This window comes from Alosa sapidissima, chromosome 8 (assembly GCF_018492685.1).
Source record: "Alosa sapidissima isolate fAloSap1 chromosome 8, fAloSap1.pri, whole genome shotgun sequence".
Taxonomy (NCBI): Eukaryota; Metazoa; Chordata; class Actinopteri; order Clupeiformes; family Clupeidae; genus Alosa; species Alosa sapidissima.
Window position 1 is genome coordinate 29,074,117 of NC_055964.1, and position 19,313 is coordinate 29,093,429.

General features: G+C 40.0%; 1 protein-coding gene across 2 annotated transcripts; it reads right to left on the reverse strand.

The window, feature by feature from the left end:
- Positions 1–1,615: 1,615 nt before the first annotated feature.
- On the reverse strand, positions 1,616–19,264 carry ckap2l (cytoskeleton associated protein 2-like). 2 transcript variants are annotated; one of them, XM_042101709.1, is made up of 9 exons: positions 19,040–19,264; positions 18,572–18,638; positions 15,410–15,464; positions 13,790–14,973; positions 10,607–10,802; positions 8,922–9,077; positions 8,750–8,822; positions 4,272–4,434; positions 1,616–2,207 (listed from the first exon to the last, which is right to left on the reverse strand). In XM_042101709.1, the coding sequence occupies exons 1-9, from the start codon at positions 19,077–19,079 to the stop codon at positions 1,925–1,927; spliced, it is 2,217 nt and encodes a 738-aa protein (XP_041957643.1). In that variant the 5' UTR covers positions 19,080–19,264; the 3' UTR covers positions 1,616–1,924. The 2 variants fall into 2 exon arrangements, with proteins under 2 accessions (XP_041957643.1, XP_041957641.1); XM_042101707.1 differs by having other exon boundaries at positions 1,616–2,210; positions 19,040–19,263.
- Positions 19,265–19,313: the final 49 nt, after the last annotated feature.

Consider the following 19,313-nt stretch of genomic DNA (forward strand, 5'->3'; position numbering starts at 1 on the left):
TTTGGCAGAACTGCACGTGTGCAAAGCTTCACGAATCACGACACACCAACCTCTCTCCAGCTGCAAGATTATGGAGTCAAAACAACGCCATAAAGATTGTGTACCCGTGAAAAGATATTCACATAGAGTTTTGTCTTCGAGGATATGATTTGCACAAGTGTAGAACCGTTTTGTACCTTTGAATTAAATTGTCTGTGTGTAAAAAAAATGTACCTGCAAAAATATTTTGTGCACTTGTGTAAAAGTATAAGTATATATACTCTTTTGATCCCGTGAGGGAAATTTGGTCTCTGCATTTATCCCAATCCGTGAATTAGTGAAACACACTCAGCACACAGTGAGATGAAGCACACACTAATCCAGACGCAGTGAGCTGCCTGCAACAACAGCGGCGCTCGGGGAACAGTGAGGGGTTAGGTGCCTTGGTCAAGGGCACTACTGGTCGTGGCTCAAACCGGCAACCCTCCGGTTACAAGTCCGAAGCGCTAACCAGTAGGCCATGGCTGCCCTTAAGACACATTTGTCCACAGGGATTTAGTTTGAATGTGTGTGGAACAGCTTTATAGCTACAGGCAATAAAGGAACTAATGTCTTTGCGCATACAATTAGGCAGCAATTGGGAGAAGTGTGACATCTATCTTTCGTGTGCAAACTGGATCTACGAAGCTACAAAACTTTTTTATAGACTTGAAAAAAGAATTTTCAAGTACATCTAGCTGCAGCGAAGCTAATATAGTATCTTGTTTCATATTAGATGATAGAAACTGATGATGTAGGCTAAACACAAATGTCATTTCAAGCAACAACAGTGAAGTTTTCATGTAGGCCTAGGCTAGTTACTGTAATTGGGTCCGTGTACTTTTTCATTCATTTGATTTCCGGTTTTGAAACAATACGCACATTCTAAAAATTGGGTCATTTTAAATATTGAGGACAATGTGTTCAAACAGGGATTTTGCTTGGGATTTCTCAGTAACAGAGGTGTGTAGAAATACACGGTTTGCACCCACCGAGAGCTTAAAAGTCTCACCTTTAAAACGAGCCATTGTATGTGTTCATAGCTATAACACAGACTATGCTGTGGCTGTACAAAAATCATCAACAATGGTCTAGATTGCTGGCACTCTAGGACGAAGCTTCCAAAACAGCTTGGCATTCAATGAGTTAACAGCAAGAATTCTCCATTACAACCAAATGTGCTTGGTCCTTTGATGCCACTTTTCAGATTAGCCCTGGATGAGCTATTGAGCATCACCTGATCTGAATGTGATATCTCGTGCCTTCAGCAGGAGTCTGACCTCACTGTTCATCCATGGTTTCTGATTAGGGAAAGCCATAATTTGTTTGAGGGTGGTGACACTGATGATGTTGGAGTGGTAGAGATACAGTTCAAGACGGAGGAGGCATATGAATCAGAGTCCGTGTGGAAGTCATGGGTGGCCTGAGTTGCGAACACTCTCCAGTCGGTGTCAGAACGCTGACTGTGTTTTTCAATACTGACTATCATCAAAATTTCACTGAAACACATATCCACTATGTCAATAACACCCCCCCCCCCCCCCACACACACACACACACATATATATGAGCAATATTTCATTGAAAGTCAATTCTATTTTTGAGACAAAATAATTTATTATGTAACAAAAATAAAGTTCAAAAATTCAACCGTAGACACGCTACACACTTCTATGTAATACACATATGTAACAGACACACGTTTTTTCATGTCTTGTCAATAATATTTTACCCTGCCCCCCTTCAACACACACACACTTAATTTCCAATTAAGATCATATCAAATATATTTGAATGTGTCTGGTGAAAAATATTCAGGTATATCAACGTTACTCTCCTTGAATATGACAGGAGTGTTCATGCCTAGTTTCTAAGTCCATCTCCTCATATTCCCCCTGGAGCCCAATTAACTTTCCTCTTGGAAAAGCTGGACCTGAACCTGGTCTTTTAGGGCTTTGTTCTCTCGGTAGATGTAGAGCGGGGACTTCTCGGTGGGGAACGAGGAGGCCGCTACTGCCACCGAGGAAGACTGCAGGTCACGGAAGGAGGCGACGCAGGGGTCCTGTTCCTGCAGTGCTGATGGGTAGCGGGGGGCCGACCTCTCGATGCGCACTGAGCGGCGCACGGGAGTGAGGAAGCGGACTTCCTGCCCATCCACATGCAAAGGTTCCTGATGCTGACTTCTTTGCCTGCTACGACAACACAAACACGCATACACACACACGGGTCAATTGTATCAAGTCCATCTTGTTTTTTATGTCCACAACAGCTTACTTTTACACTTTTTTTTTTACCCATCTTGCGTATTAATGCATACAAATTTCTGTATGTATTTTCAATAGTATACTGCAAAACCACTTTCTAAACAACAACAAAGGAGATATATTTTATAACACACACACACACACACACAGAATGGACAGCTAGAGGACTGGGGAACAGTTAGCTGAATTTGACGAAAAGTCTATTGGATTAGAATCATAGACTGCACCTCGACATTACTATTGAATGTTTAATAATAATAAAAAAATAATAACAATAATAACATCAAAGATTTACATAGCGCCTTTTTAAGCCAGTAGGGTGCCTAAGGCCCAATCATCAATTTTCAAACAATTAGAAAGACAAAAACATAACACACACACACTAGGTGGCCTAGATGTCATAGGCTGTGGTGAATAGGTTTGAGATGTGTTGACATGGAGAATGGGGCAGAAAGCATTGCTGAACTGATTTCTTCATTCTAGACTTTTGTTTTTAAACACAAAATTAGGTTAAGGGCCAGGAACGATAAGTATAAAGATAATTATTACACGGCTCTTCACAAGTAGAACGCTCCATTGACTTGAATGGGATTTCCCAAAGTTCTAGCGGTCATTATTTTCGACTAAAGGACCTCTGAAAAAAATAATGACTTCTGTCAATGGCAACGGAGTTTGTGATTCTAATTCAGGTCTTTAATATCACTCCGCAACTACTGGAACTTCATTCAAAAGTGAAAAGCAGACGGTTGATCAGCTGTGTTCTAAAGAATGTTTGATTCAAGTTCAGCGTGTGTTGTTGCGAACTATTTGTTTCTCAGCAAAAGCCACAATGAACGGTAACAAATAGGCCATAGCCTAGGCTATGTAGGCTAAAGAGTCATATCGTGGGGAGTTTATTGTTTTGTTTTGGCAAGTAGCCGTGTAATAAGCGGGATAATGTATATTCGCTGCGCGTCGGGGTCCGGTTCGCCCTGTCGGGACTTATTTTCCCAATAATGACCGGCATTCTATTCATTATCCCTTACGTATAATTACGATTAAAGTGCCCACACAGACCAACCATAACAAATGTCTCTCCCTGTATTGATGAATGTGATATAGGGATGGAAATTAAATACAGTTGAGCTCATAAGTCTATGAACCCATGCTAAAGGTGACTAAAAAGAGGAATAAAAAAAAAAAATGTTTTGGAAATTGATCTTAATGCCTTAAGTAAAAAAAGAGGAAATATCCAACCTTTAAGGTCTTTGTGAATGAACAATGTATCGTAAATAAATACATGTTCTTCCTTAAAATACAGGGGTTAAGTATTCACACCCCTATGATAAATTCCCATAGAGGTAGGCAGATTTTTATTTTTAAAGGCCAGTTATTTCATGGATCCAGGGCACTACACATCCTGATAAAGTTGCCTTGGCCTTTGGAATTAAAATAGCCCCACATCATCACATACCCTTCACCATACCTAGAGACTGGCATGATTTTGTTTCAGTTAGCCCAATAGCTGGTTTGATTTGCATTGAGAGATAATCTTATGGAAAGTACCCCATGCCAATCGTGAGATATGGTGAAGGGTATGAGATGATGTGGAGATATTTTAATTTCAAAGGCCAAGGGAACTTCATCAGTGTCCTTAAAGGTTGGATATTTCCTCATTTTTTTTACTTAAGGCATTAAGATCAATTTCCAAAAGTTTTTTTTTTATTCCTCTTTTTAGTCACCTTTAGCATGGGTTCATAGACTTCTGAGCTTAACTGTATTTTGTCCACCTGCTACTGCGGCTAGTGGATTCCAAAATCTACCACCCACCATACCATATGGTATGAAAATGTGAGATCATAATTATAGTGACCAAAATGATCACGGTTATTGATATTATTGCGGTACAATTAAAATGTGAATTGCTCATGTGAGCATAAGTGTAGCCCTGGACTGTTTATCTGACAAAACCCAGGTGGTGCAAGAAAACTTTACAGTGGAAACGCATACCCTGGAGTGGCTGTAATTTTGTATTTCACCACGGACGAGTCTCCTTTCACACCGCGGATCAAAGCGCCCACAGCCTTGGGAGTGGACAGGATGTTGTTTTGTTGCTCGGTAATTGCCGCCACTTCCTCCTCCTCGTCCAAAGTCTCCTCCTTGATCATTGTGCCTGCATTAGAGACAACCCTTTGAATTATCCATGTAAGTCTACAATGACACAAGGTTATCCATGTCTACAATGACACAAGGTTTCCATTATATTTGAGCAAATTTGATAATTAGGGGTGCAATTAGCATTTTTTTTATACAAAAAATAAAAAATCATCTACCATGATTCCTTTCTGCAGGAGCCATGAGAAGAACGTTTTTTGATTTTTACAATATTGGCCTGACAAAGCCCCATTCACTTTCCCATGGTGATTTTTCTTTGGAACCAGGAAGTGTTAAAATACAAGCATCTGGCTGACTTCAATATACAACCGAATTTCTCTAATCTATCCATGATTGTGAAACCTAGCAGTTTATTTTGTGGTGCAAGATAAGACTTGATGATGTCAGCAGGTTTTGTTTTTAAATCGGCTACTACTATGATCACATTCATGGGAACATCAAGAGATGAACTCATCAAGACATGCTCCTCTAGGCGTATGTGGCAATGTGTGCTCATACGCATGACACCATTCCATAGTATTCTGCAAATTCACCACGCACGGAAGGCTTTCTTCGGGGGAGAGAAGTGCGGTGAGTCACAATATAAGCAATTCATTCTCACACAGTGAACCAAAGGGTAACCAAAGGGTAGAAGTGCTTAGGAAAATCACCAGGAATAAAAAGTTTCTTTTGACAGCTGACAAAGTATATTTTCTCCTTTAAAACCACATGAATGACCAATGGCTGTAACCCTATTACTTCAACCTATTCTTGCACTGCTATAGTTTTTTATATTACTTTGACTACATTATTATCTTATATGTCCATATTTATTTTATGCTGGTCTCTAGACTTTATTCTTGCACTGTTGGACTTACTTATTTGCACCATCACCATGACACTCACTCTCATAGAGCACCTTACCATGCATACAGAATCACAGGCTCAGTCCCTGCCCTCACTGCAAGCGCCTCATGCTTATTCATCCTTAAGCACACTATGTGGATATTTGATTTAGTACAGGGGTCTCAAACTCCCAACGCCATATCCGGCTCGCGTCCGGTCCAATTCCGGCCCGTGACCCATGTCAAAATAATAATGTAATCCGGCCCTTGAGGGTATTTTTAATTGCGAAAAACAACGATACTGATTAAAATAGACGATAGATCCAAGTACGGTGACAAATCTCATTTGTATTCTCCTCCACTATTTCCTAGACATCCAGAGCTTGATTCAAACCCAAAATCGCGGCACAAAGTTTTCAGGAAATACTTGTATTACACGCGAGAAACACGAAGACGTGCATTTGTTCGTAATGACGCGGAAGCGATGCAGGCCATAGTTTTGCACAAATTAAAGCAGAAATAGGCCTACACCAAATGTTGAAAAACGTTCACGTGTGATGGAAGTTTTGGGTAGGCTATGTTATCCACCTATTCTGATTCTGAAGGAGAATATCTGCCTTTTGGAGATTATGATCGATCGTCTATTGACAGTGAGTCACGGTGCGTCTGTGAATGGAGGTGCGTCTTTGCGTGTATACAACGGTGTCCACTAAGCATACCATGCTTATTTTGACCCTCTGCCCAACATAGCTTGGAGGTTGCAGTGGTAATCGTGATGATAGTGTCCGTAATGGATGTGGTACAGACAGCAGGGGTAGTAGAAATAGGACTCTGAAGAACTACAAAGTCACCCGCGATAGGAACTGATTTGACCAGGATACTTTATTGTAGGCCTTGTGGTTATAGGCTAGTAATAGTTTACTATTGTTGGTATACATCTTAGGCCTACTGTTTTCCTCTTAATTTGTTATGTGGGTAATATGACAAAAAAGAAAGTAAACCTGCTCAAATATGTTCAACATCCAGTATTTACTGAAAGGTGCATAATTTGAGGTACTTGCCATCCAGTGGCAAATTAGATGGGTAAATTTACCCCCTTCATAAACGTTGTTGTTTATACTCAAAGATTTTTACATTTACAGTAGGACTTTATCTCTGTCCACTTTCAAGCCATGGCCTTTTGAAATTTTGATACAAAAATCCGATGGTGTTGCTTTCTTAACCCTGACGCCTATTTTGCCAGGTTTAAAAAAGTTGAGGAAAATATTTTTATTTAGTGTGAAACACACACATAGGCCTATCTGTTTTTATGTTTGTTTTTATAATTGGCATTAATACTTATCTTATCATTATTTTATTTATAAGTTAAGGTTGCTAGCACAGGTGTCTAAAAATAGATACAAAGACTTGCACTTTCTGTTTGTAGTTTTGTGTTTGAAAATACAGTATTTGAAAAAAAAAAAAAAAAAAAAAAACATTGCATTTTAGGAAATAGCCGTTCTTTTTTTTTTTTTATTCTTCAACACTGAGGTGGACCTCCAATCAGATGACATTAGCAGAAGTGGCTCCCAGCTCATTTGAGTTTGAGACCCCTGATTTAGTATATTAGTACCGTATTTTCCGGACTATAAGTCGCTCCTGAGCAGGGCTTTGAACCAGATTTTTTGCCAAATGGTTCGTTCTGAAGAGAAACAGTATTTTAACGTTTCCGTTTTTGGTTCCCACCCTAAAATTGACGTTCCCGAACCGGTTAGAACAAAAAAATATTGTTCCTGAACCGGTTAATAACATTCCTTGTCAGCTGTTGGACAAAAATATGTATGCTTTCAAACTGGCTATTATTAGTATTAATAGCTGCACCAGGGTCTTCCTATAGCCTTTTCCTGGTCAAAAAAAAAAAAAGATGCTGTCATATATACAGTATATTTTTGGTGGGTACTGTAATATTGGATTCTTGGATGCCTTCCCATTGTCTAAATGCCAAAATGAGGACTATTACGTTTTTCCAAATAAATTAAAGCTGTAGCCTAAACGTTAATGCTAGTTTTTTCCAACAATGCCTAGTAAAAAGAGAAAACAGGTGAAATGAAATCATTGAGATTTGGAGACTTAATAGGCCTTTTGATTGCCTGCTATCAATAACGTTTCTATCTATCTATCTGAATAAAATAATAGTCTCACTACATTAATGAGAATCAGTGTGTGAGAGGGTTTGCTTCATATTGACTAGCAATGAGTAAGTAAAAACCAGACAGAATGCTGACTACTGCTGACAATGCAGCAAAACTTCATTGTATTTTTCAGGAATATTCGATATTCAGCAATCTTGCAACTGAACTATGCCTAAAGATCAGTGGTAGATAAGATTTGGATAATTTCTCATCCAAACTGAAATGTCATAGAAATGAAGTGCTAGCCTAGAAATCTAGACACACCCTAGTGGCAGCAAATGTAATTTGCAGTCAGGGTAGTCTAGCAACTCTCCGTTAGCTTGTGAGCTGGACAAATTAAACATCGATCAGGCCAAATCACATCGTGTAGGCCTATAGAGTCGGTGGGTGGGCTTAACATAAATATGGTAGAGTTGTGATGGTTCCGTGTGAATTCCCTGCTACTTGAAAACAAAGATGGATGCTGCTGCTGGCAAACAGCGAGACGCGAGTTAAGCTTTTTTTTTTTATGTTGGCAAAAGTTTGATCAACTAGCTCCACTGGTGGGAAAACGCATGGGACTCATGAGTTGTTGCACTATCCTATTACGTGCAGAGGGAATTTAAAAGACAATCGTTTATCCCGCCCCTTGGATTGAGCACTGCGAATGGTGAGTTCCCAGACCCTACATCTTGATCTGGCTCATCAGGCTAGAAAAGTGCAGATATCCAAGCAGAAATCATGGCCTCATCCACATGCCAGCGATCGGATAAAGAAGGGAGGTACACCAGTGGTGGTGATGGACTGAATGAATGTCCTTTGAAGTAGGATTTATGAAATTGTGTTATTCACCATCTTTCCTATAGTTAGATAAGTGAGCAAAAGCCTTTTTGTCATGCATTGTCTTCGTACGGCAGTCCCCCCGCTAGCTTATCTTAGCATATTGAACGGAATCTCTCGTCCCCGGCTAGCATGTGAGTAAAAGTGAGCCAACAAAAAACAAAAAAGAAATCCCTAATTACTTCTTTTGGCTTGCGTATGCGTATTCACAACAAGTACAAATGGCAATGTAGATTAAGACGAGGCAATTTCCTACGTAGATATTGGGGCGAAGCACTGCTACTTGGGTGCAGAGATATCACACAACACATGAATACCTTGTCTCACTCGTCACAGCACAAACAATCTCTGCACCCATTTGTACTGTAATGCATGTTTGCATTGCATAGAACTGGTGTTGTGTCATAATGTGTCAATAACATGTGTCTGTTTCATTGCTTTATGTTAATGTAATAACTAGGCTGCTCTGTCAAGTAGTGCATAGTGGAAAATTACCAACCTTTGATCAAATTTCCCTTCGTCTCCTTCTTTTTCAGAATGTCAAACACCACTGCCCGTAGGTCGTCTACTGGCTGTGTGAGAACACACACAAAAAATTTTTACAAATGTGCACTCCTTGTAGAATTGTGAAACTTAAAACGCAACAACAAAACCTCAGAAAAATCTCTCACCTCTCTCACGAGGCGGACGGCTTCTTCAAACAGCGGCAGAACCTCGTAGTTGCCCTCTCTCTCCATTAGCCTAACCTGGCATATCCAGTACTTGCAGAACTTTTGGGCCATGGGCACGCGAGACAGCACCTCCACAACTTGTTCTGAAGGACAGCCCTGTGCATAGATGAAGAAGTATAATCTAAAGGTTAGCATTTCAAGGACCTGGGGTAACACTATCCATATAGTGTGTAGGCTCAACAAATTCAAAGTTCATTAGGGCAGCAACAATTAATTAATTAATTAGTTGTCAACAATTAAAGTACTTATCAAATATTTTGGTTATTGTGAATCTGGACAAGGAGTTGTCCTTGGCTGGGCAAAGTCCAGTGAGCACAGGGGCTCTGGTAGCCGAAAGCACTACACTCGCAACACATGAGGAAACAGGGGGAAAAGATTGGGAGAAAAGAGAAATGGGCCAGCAGTCATTAAGTTCAACAGCAGATGAAATCGCCAGTCACTTTCCGTAAGGCTGTAGAAGAATAAAATGGAAAATGAGGCAGCCATGGCCTTTTAAAAGGGCCATTTACTTTACGTAAGGCTGCGAGAATGCTGGCTTCAACCATCAGTGAATTCTCTCACTATGAATGAGATCCAGAGTTCAGAGTTCTGAGAGAATGAGGCGTAAAGGCCAAGCATTATGCTCTCACATGTGTGCACACACACGCACGCACGCGCACACACGCGCGCGCGCACACGCGCACACACGCACGCACGCACACACAGACGCACTCTCTCTCTCGGTCACTCACTCACTCACTCACACACACACACACCCCTACCTATAATTCTAGTATTATTTCTACTACTGTCTATTTTGTACTCTTTTGTGCTTTATACATTGTATGCTGTATCTCTGTCTTCTTTTCCTTGTGATACTACTGTGTTATTTGTAACACTAGCTTTGGCAACACTGTACCAAACAGTCATGCTAATAAAGCCCCTTTGAATTTGACAAACAGATTAACCGCGCATAGGGATGTAATGGTATGAAAATTTAACCGGTTATAGTGACCAAAATTACCACGGTTTTCGGTTTATCACGCGGTATTTCTTAAAGTGTGTTCATCAATATGGTCAGAAAGCACTGAAAGCAGGCCTACACAAACTACACATCGCAGTTAAATCCATCAATTAGACAACAGAATCAGTAGGGTAGCAGTTTTGTTTCCAGGCCTACTGTATAAGCTTAAACACACGGTTTCCACACTGTGGTAATCAACCATGATAATTATGATATTTGAAAAGAAAACGGTAATTGTCATCGTCAACATTTTTATCGCGGTTTACCATTATACCGGTAATCGTTACATCCCTATTTATGCAAACCTAGCCAATAAAGCTGATTCCGATTCAGTGGAAAAAGTGTGCTGTGATTTCTGTGACTGAACTGGACATATTAATATATATATTTTTAAAAAGGACGCTGTAGATACAACACCAGCTTAAATTAAAGCAATGCATGAAAAACAAAGTACTTGGGGAATTGGTCTTGGCTGTGTAGTTTTGTACACTATAGGCAAAGTGTGCATGGTTCACTCACATATTCACCATCTAACAAACACTCACCAACCAAATAGTAGACAAATAGTAGACAGCACATCATCCAGTGCCAAGTTCCTGTGCCTGCAGACCTGGACACTCACCTCCTCAAGCAGCTGCAGGCAGTCAGTGAGTGACCGGTCCACGGCACACACGAGGCTGTGGAGGTCGTCCTCCTCCTCCATGGCCGCCCAGTAGTGCTGATGCAGGGCAACGGACTTCCTCATCGACTTCCGGATGGGCATAGGAGGACGTTTGTAAGAGATGCCCTTGGCTTCACGCCACTCCTGAAGTTTCCGCCTGTAAACAACCAAACAAACAGCAAAAACAGTTAAGTTATGTTAAGGTTCCCAAATCACGTAAGTAATGTCGATGCTCGAGGTCATGGTGCAAAGGATGAGCAGAAATGACTCTGAACCATCTCTTTAATATAGTATAAATATAGTTAAACCTAGGGGAAGGCAGACAACACATGGCATGCTAATATAAACCAGACAAAAACAGGGAAGGCAGATACCACTTGGCATCCTAATCTAAACAGGACAAACACAAGGGCAAACAACCATGAAAGGAAGTATGCCATAATTAAACAGTATGTCTTAACTAGGGTTGCAAAGAGGTGGAACATTTCCGGTAAATGGTGTAGTGCTGCCACTAACTTTCGACTACATTTTGTGATTAGTCGACTAATCTAAACTACTAATTTGAAAAAAAGAAAAAAGAAAATCAAGTGTTTGTTATAAGTAAGGGATTTAGTCAAGGGTGTTGCACAGAATACCTTAAATGGTTTCCTTAGTTAAAGAAAAAAAGTTAAGGGTTTTTTCCGGCACGAAATTTCTATAGTTTCCACAGAGAATGTTCAACAGCTGTAACTAACTGGCTAGTAAGCGATGCTGTTAGTTAACCGAACCAAGTAAAGCCTAATGATCTTATCATTTATTTTACCTTAAAAATATTCACTGAAATTATCCAGGTTGCAAGTAAAGCATGTTATAAACATGAACTGAACAATACTGGCTAGTAGAGATGATCCTGTCATCAGTGCAACAAAACAAACTTTATTGTTAACGATAAGCTCATGGTAGGCTAACAAGACGACATCCACATTAATTCTGTTAGCCTACCACTAATGTTATTTAAACAACACAATAACAATATGGCATGTAACTGATAGGGCTTTTTTGACAGAGGAAGAATATTAGTGGAGAGATTTTATTTTCAAAGTAGTCAACGCCCATATTAATGCAAATTGTCTCTTAACTAAGTCACACTTGTTTTATATGTCCTTTTTAGATTTACTTGAATACTGTGTAATGTAGGCTACCTGGGCTTAAAACAAAAGTAGGCCTATAATTATTGCAAGTTGCACTAGGCTACTTTTTGTATTGGTTTTATAAAAGATGTTTGTGAAATTTGAACAGTAACAGTTATATATTTTGACTGAAATTGTCTATGCATTCTGATTCATTAGAATCATGGTTGGCTCTTCTTTGTAAACAGCACAATTTTCTGGGGCCATGTAAACCTGTAGGCAATTAAGTGTGGAATTATTCTACAATATTCACTCATCATGACCATCCTAAGTCAATCTACTGCAGCGTTTCCCATACATTGACTTATTTGTGGCGGCCCACCACAATAACATTGACCACCACACAATGATTTTCCAGGTTGTACTAAATTGTGCTTAACCCATTCGTGCTGGATGCTGCACGACGCAACATTCTATCTCCCGCCTGTTGCTGCATAGCGCAGCATTGACTCTCCCGCTGGTTGCTGCGTAGCGCAGCATGCTTTTTATTTCATGTTTCTAGGTGTACAGAGGCTTAGATATTAAGGTTTTGGTAGACGTTGACAATTCTTAGTATTTTTTCAGAAAACCCTTAGGAAATAAGGTTATTTAGTCTAGAATGCCATAGGATTCTATAGGCGTTTTTAGCAGGCATTTCAGGAGTAAATGGGTTAAATCTGGTTAGCATCACAACCACGCTGTGCTAATTTGTTGAAAACTGTTGTATTCAAGTTAATTCTGCAAACCAACCACCACAAATGGAATTCAATGCTGTGGAAAAAAAAAACTGTACTGCAGTAATTCCTTTCTCAACCAGTAGAAAATGCTGAACACCTGATTATGCATGAATTTTTTTTTCTTCAAAATACCGTCATATACCGTGAAACCGTACATTTTTGGTCATACCCCCCAGCACTACTGCCTAATAATGAATCACGCTGAAAGCAGACAGGCACACACGCAGCTATGCTGCTTGCTGTTTACACTTGCATGCCGGGGTTTAAAAAATTACTGCCAAAGTCTAGTAGCCTGTTTAACATCTAAAGACAGTCATTGTTTGCCTGACGTGTCAGACCCACATTAAAATGTAGGGTCTGGGCACTCACCGTTGGCAATGCTCAGTTCGAGGGGCAGGATAATCGGTTGTCTTTCAAATTCCCACTGCTCGCAATAGGACAGCACTATGAGTCCCATGCGTTTTCCCACCAGCGGAGCTAGGCAAACTTTTGCCAACTTAGAAAAAGCTTGTGTAACGCTGTTCGCCAACAGCAACATCCATCTTCTTTGTTTTCAAGTAGCAGGGAATTCAAGCCAAACCGTTGCAACTCTGCCATCAATCATTATGTTAAGCCCGCCTAACGTCTCTATACACGATTTGATTGACCTGAGAGAAGTTTAATTTTTCCAGCTCACAAGCCAATGGAGAGTTGCTAGACTAGCCCTGGCAGCAAATGTAATTGTAAATAGGGTAGGCGGTCAATAGTAAAACGACATTGACAAAAAAAAAATTGCCGTCAACTCATTTTCATGGTCGATTATTTGTCGACTAATCGCGGCATGTGAAATTCAACTGAATTTGCATTAAATTAGGTTGTTTTAAATAATATAATGCTGCAAGATGGGGGTTTTCCCAACTACATTTTAAATTTCATGTTAGACATATATATAACTTGCAATATTACAAATGTCCAGTTTATTCCCATTAATTCCAATGTAACATTTCCAACTTAGAAAATTACCAGAATTTTGCAACCCTAGTCTTAACTAAACAGTAACAAATTCATGACTTCAGATCTTCTGCAGTTCAGCAGAGCAGGTGTTAGCTGAACACCAAGGGGACGTTACCATGGATTAAGCCTAGTGTGTTTACCACTCTTTGAAAGAATGTTTAAAGGTTGTCATACAGTACCAAGACAAAGTTGGGATAATATGTCCCTTCAAATTACTAGGAGCTTGATTCTAGAATGAGCAACAAATCAGCCATGATTAAACTTACAGCCGTTCCTCCTGTGCTGCAGTGGACTTCTTCTGAGTTGACTTCAGCTCTGTTCCAGGCCCGACGGTCCGTGGCCTGCTTTGCATTGCAGGGGTCTTTAGGTAGTCCGGGACAAGCAACGGGCCGGTGCTCTTCCCAAGACGTGGAACAGTCTTGGTGATGGCTGCAGGTGCAGTGGCAGGTCTGCAGCGTGGCCTAGATTCAGGGGGAGGCAGACTGAAGGTGGACGCCTTGGCTGTAGTGGCAGTCCTCGGTCGCAGGGCTGCTAGGGGTCCGCCTGCCCTTGCCTTGGTCTGGGGTGCATTTGACGAAGCGGGAGTGTTGCTGGTTCTGGAAACAGCTGTTTTTGCAGGCTTGCTGACAACTGAAGCAAGAGGTTTTCTACCCAGAGCTGTGGGTTTTTGGTTGTCCTTCAGGACACCTGAATGCAAAGTGGATGTTTGTGAGATATCTTTTACTAGAGTAGATCCTTGACCCAAAGGCCTCAACTTCGAAGCCTGGCTGACAACATTGGAGCCACGTGACAAGATGGAAGTGCTTACTGTCCTTTTCTGTGTTTTGTTGTCTAGGGGCTTAATAGATTTAGCATTACACTTAGTGGAGTTGTTAGAGGTCAGTCTTTGCTCTACCCCTTTAAAGTCTTTTGAAGTTACTTGTGACAGCCTGGAGTTTGTGCAGCTTTTTGGTGCAGATTCTCCATTAGCTCCAACACTATCTGTTCTCCCCACGGTTTTGAGGGTTTGCTGAGATTTCTTCTGCGCCACAACTCTTCTCTGTAAGGTTTTTGACTCCGTATGGTTGAGGAGTATGCTGACCAGAGGTGTTTTGCAGGTATGAAAAGGAGCTTTGTTAGCCTGCATAGAACCATTTGTGGTTTGGCATGCAGAGCCAGAATTCTTTTGACGAGACTGCACTCTGTTAGGAACTACACCAGCATGGGTAGATGATGGACGCTGCTGTGTTTTCAACAGCTCTTGCTGGACAACTCTGCCAGAAACCAGAGTGCGAGTTTGAGTTGTGAAACATTTGCCAGAAGCCAGGGGAGCTCTTTTGGAAACAACAGGCTGCTGTGGAATCTTCTGCTGTGGTTTCTGGACAGTCTTGGATATTGGATTATACGAGTGTGCTTTCTGCATGCCATTTTTCAGTGTTGAGGAATTTGGCATCTGGTTCTCCTTCTCCAGCTGGGAAAACAACACAAAAACACACATACATCATGATTTCATGTGAATAAATTCAGGATGTGACTAACCAATCATTTTAATAGTTTTCAAAACAAGGAATTGTCCATCACAAAAGAAAACTTATGCAATATTTGTTCAAAATTTCTTCATAGCAATTTGGCAGGAAGCTCCACAATTCTTCAGTGAGTAGGTGTGTCCACTAAAACAAATTTAAATGTGTGTGCTCACATGTAGAAGTACAATACTTAGTCTGTCTCAGCTCTCTTTATTTGCTTTACGAAAGGGATGATGGACTCCACCCACGGCATTCGGTTCACAGAAAGGAATGCACATTTGAGGTGGTAAAACGGCCCACGCACACACATGGGACGAACCAGCGGAAATACAACAATGAAAATACAACAGTCAAGTTTGTTGTACCGTAACATGTACTTACATGTGTTCTTCTGGTACTTATTTTTTTAGGATCCAAGCCATCCCGAAGATAAGGCCTGAAACAAATACCATAATGTTTATTTTACCTCTACACATGACTACATTACCAGGATTGGCATGACTGAACATATCACACATTAACTGAAATCCTACTGGAACAACCAGTATTTGGTCACTTAAGATAGATGCCCTTAAAAATAATTATACTGTATTATTGTTGCCTGTTTTTGTGTTAAAATTTGCTAAACAAGTGAAAGTTGCTATGTCAAAATGTAACTAGAGATGAAGTACATGAGTACAGTGTTTCCCATACATTGACTTATTTGTGGCAGCCCACCACAATATCAACATTGACCACCACACAATGATTTTCCAGGTTGTACCAAATTGTGCTTAAATCTGGTTAGCATCATAACCACGCTGCACTAATTTGCTCAAAACTGTTGCATTCAAGTTAATTCTGCAAACCTACCACCACAAATAGAATTCAATTCTGGGGGAAACACTGGAGTACTTGCTTTTAAAAATACTTAAGTATTCAAAAGTACAAATATTTATCCGTTTTAATGTTTTATAATGTAATGTTTATTTAGTCAACAATAGGGTGTGTACATCCTTTGGTCACAAGGACTTAAACCAGTGGTCCCCAAACTACGGCCCGTGGGCCGGATACGGCCCGCCACCTCATTATGGGTGGCCCCCCAAAACATGTCCGTGGTATATAGCAACCGGCCCGCACGGGAGTACGACATCGTCAAACTATAACCTCCGCAATTTCCCCCATTCATTCTCTATGGCGAGTCTTAACAGTACACATGTAATACTCTTTTTGTCCACTTGTGGTTATTTTGGCGCTGTTTCGCGTTTGCCATCAAAAACAGAATGAAATGTAGGTCTACCTGCAAACAATGTAAGAGGCCTATGCTGACTGCATCAGTGCTCAAAGTATTGTAAAAGTTTATCAATTAATTGTTAATAACTAACTAACTTCTATTCAAGTCATATTTCTGGGACATTCTGGGATAATTATTTCTATTTTGTATTCACACGTTCAAATGTTCATAGGCCTACAAAGATGTCACAAGTTCAGGTGAGTGAAAGTTAGAATGGTGGTCATTTCAGACCACTTCAGCGCTTCATAAAATTCTCATAGTTTGAGAACTTTACATTTTCAGAGTTCAGAGTTCACCCATTTTTAATAAAATATACTTTTGGGAATGCAAAAGTCTTTTTATTAGTATTATTTAATTTGAGTTACGTTTTACACTGATATGGCATGATGGCAATATAAACACAGCTAACAATGGTATTAAATTGCAATAGCCTATAGATTAAATGTAATGGAATATTCGACTAAGGTAGACTGCTGTTGTTCACAGCACTAAGCTATTTATGGTTACTGATATACTCCGAGTCTCTGGCCCTCTCTTAGAGCCAGGCATAGTAAGCTGGCCCTCGGAAGAAAAAGTTTGGGGACCACTGACTTAAACAGACCTTTAGTTACTTGAATCCAGCATCAACATTTTGCCTACTTTTTGCAACTGTTTAAAAGGATGTAATAATTCATTTTAAATTGTTAATTCATTTTCTGTTCAAAAATATAAAACATTTTCACCATTTCTATGTGATGTCTAATTTCATTCCAAATTCACCATGATCATGGATGATATTCTGATGAAAAATCTGCTGTCACTATCATTACCACAGCCAAGTTCATATTGAAGTATTGAAAAAAATAACTAACTTCAATATGGTCTATTACATTATTGCACTGCACTTCGGGCCTTATTTGGATGTAAGAAATCAGTGAAATGGCGTCTTCTGGTGGCCGCACAGTGCAACGGCACCATGAAATATTTAATTTAACAGGAAATTACGCTAGAAAATCTTGTTATGATAGCAGTCAAATAGGGATTGTCAAAGTCCTAATTTTTAATTTGTGGTTCATCAAGCTCACTCACTATAAAACACTCATCGCATCTAGGCTACTACAAGTAGTGATATGAATTCTGATGACCATTGTATGACCATTGAACCATTCAAGGATTTGTACAATTGTGAGAAATTGTGGGAAGTTTACATAGCTTAGGCTAAACTGTATGTTTCTTTCGTCCCGACCAGGAGGGATGAATGAAACATTGAGCATGTTCCACTTTTGCTTACATAATTCCTGAATGGTTTTGTTTAGAGTTAAAAATGCAACTGCATTTGACAGAGGGCAGATGTAGGTTATTGCTAGGGATAAAATACTAGCTTTCAGTGTGGTATAATCTCTTTGAAACACTTTTTAATGAAACGGAATATACAATTGTCCAGGCTGTCCCCTATGCTAGGCTAGAGGTGTCCCATATTCAAGGGGAATATTCTCAGCCCTATGTCTTGCCACTCTGTTTCGGGACAAGGTAGGCTAGGCTAAGGGAAGAAAGAGAAATGGGATTATTGGGCCTTAGGGTCTGTAGCATTATGAATAACGTTATGCTTCCATAGACCCCACCTCATTGGTAGATAGCTTAACCAGTAAGCCAGTTTTTACACACATTAGGCAAGTTTAGATCAAGGTTAGTCTTTAATTGGTGTTTATTTCCTTCCTGTTTCATAAAAAAATACTTTACGTATTTAATTGAGAAGTGTTTGCTGATTTGTATTTGATTTTGGATGACTTTGTTAGGGTATTTGCCAGCTCAGACAAATTTAACAGCTACAGAAATAGATTGCCATAGATAGTGAAGTTATTGTGGGGAAACATGTCTTGGAGGAGTCGCCAGGGGCAGCCCTGATGCAGAGAATATCAAAGTTGGCGTCACCTTACAATATGTTATGACAACTTTCAACTCTGACTTTGCGTGAGATTTACAAAGGTTGACCAAACTAAATTTTCAATCCTTTGTTTATTAGCGTGAGATGCACTGAAGAATATTTCCATAATAGCAAGCAAACAGTTAACAAGACATAAGCTTAGTGGCAGTACTGTCTAATAAGAGGCGTTCAGAGCCACAACTTTGACCATATAACAGCATATCGATCAAAACCATAGATCAAAATATAAACAAACGTTGTTTCCCTTTCTAAACTGGCCACTCGTCTCCTGGCGCTGAAAACGTTAACTGGCCGAAAACCGGGTGGACGTGGCTAATGTGGCTATCACGTTATGGTGCAAACTTACTTTGGATTTGGAGGTTTCAGCCTTCCTTTGGATGCCAAGTACTCCATGAGTTTTTGCTTACGCATCTCTATCAAAAGAATTGTATGGTTAAGATAACTCTGATTACCAGCATGACAATAACAGGAAATTGGGTAAATCTGGCAGTTAGTTACTTGCTAACGTCAACCAGATAGCACATAGCTGCTACAGCTGCGACGCTAATTTAGCAGCTAACGTTAAATTGCTATTCTACCCACCACAATTAACTAACGTGAGTCGTGAAGTTACTTTATGCCTTAAATTAACAGTCGTAACGTAAATTTAACGACATATCAATACGATATCACACTAATACAATCTAGTAGCTCTATACTGCTTTCGAAAAATAACCGGTTATCTAGCTAATCTAGTAAACTTGTATTTTGTGTTACATGCCATCTCTTAGAACTAGAACTAGTTAGCTTTGCATTACGTTAACTTTAACATTACCTGCGCCAGACAACTTTGGTCCAATTTCTATTCCATCCATTTCGAGCACTATAGTTATCAAAAAATGAAGAGCTACAATCCAGAAGTACAAAAAACGTTACGCTTTCTGTGCAGTCGATATATTTCATAACTTATAAATCTCTTCAGACGCAAACTGTTCTTTACTGACCAAAACACACAGTCAGTTCTCATGTCAGTTCTACGCCCCCTTCCGGGTAGCCGTTTCGAATATTTGAAAGAACCACTCAGCTTAAGCAAAGGCACCAATGACACA

Bases quoted from the DNA above. Each gene is read 5' to 3' on its own strand.
- ckap2l (XM_042101707.1), bottom strand. From the start codon at position 19,079: ATGGATGGAATAGAAATTGGACCAAAGTTGTCTGGCGCAG. The intron at 8,823-8,921 runs GTGAGAGATTTT...GTTCTCACACAG, and splicing joins CCGTCCGCCTCGTGAGAGAG to CCAGTAGACGACCTACGGGC. The intron at 2,211-4,271 runs GTATGCGTTTCC...GTGTTGTCGTAG, and splicing joins AAAATTACAGCCACTCCAGG to CAGGCAAAGAAGTCAGCATC.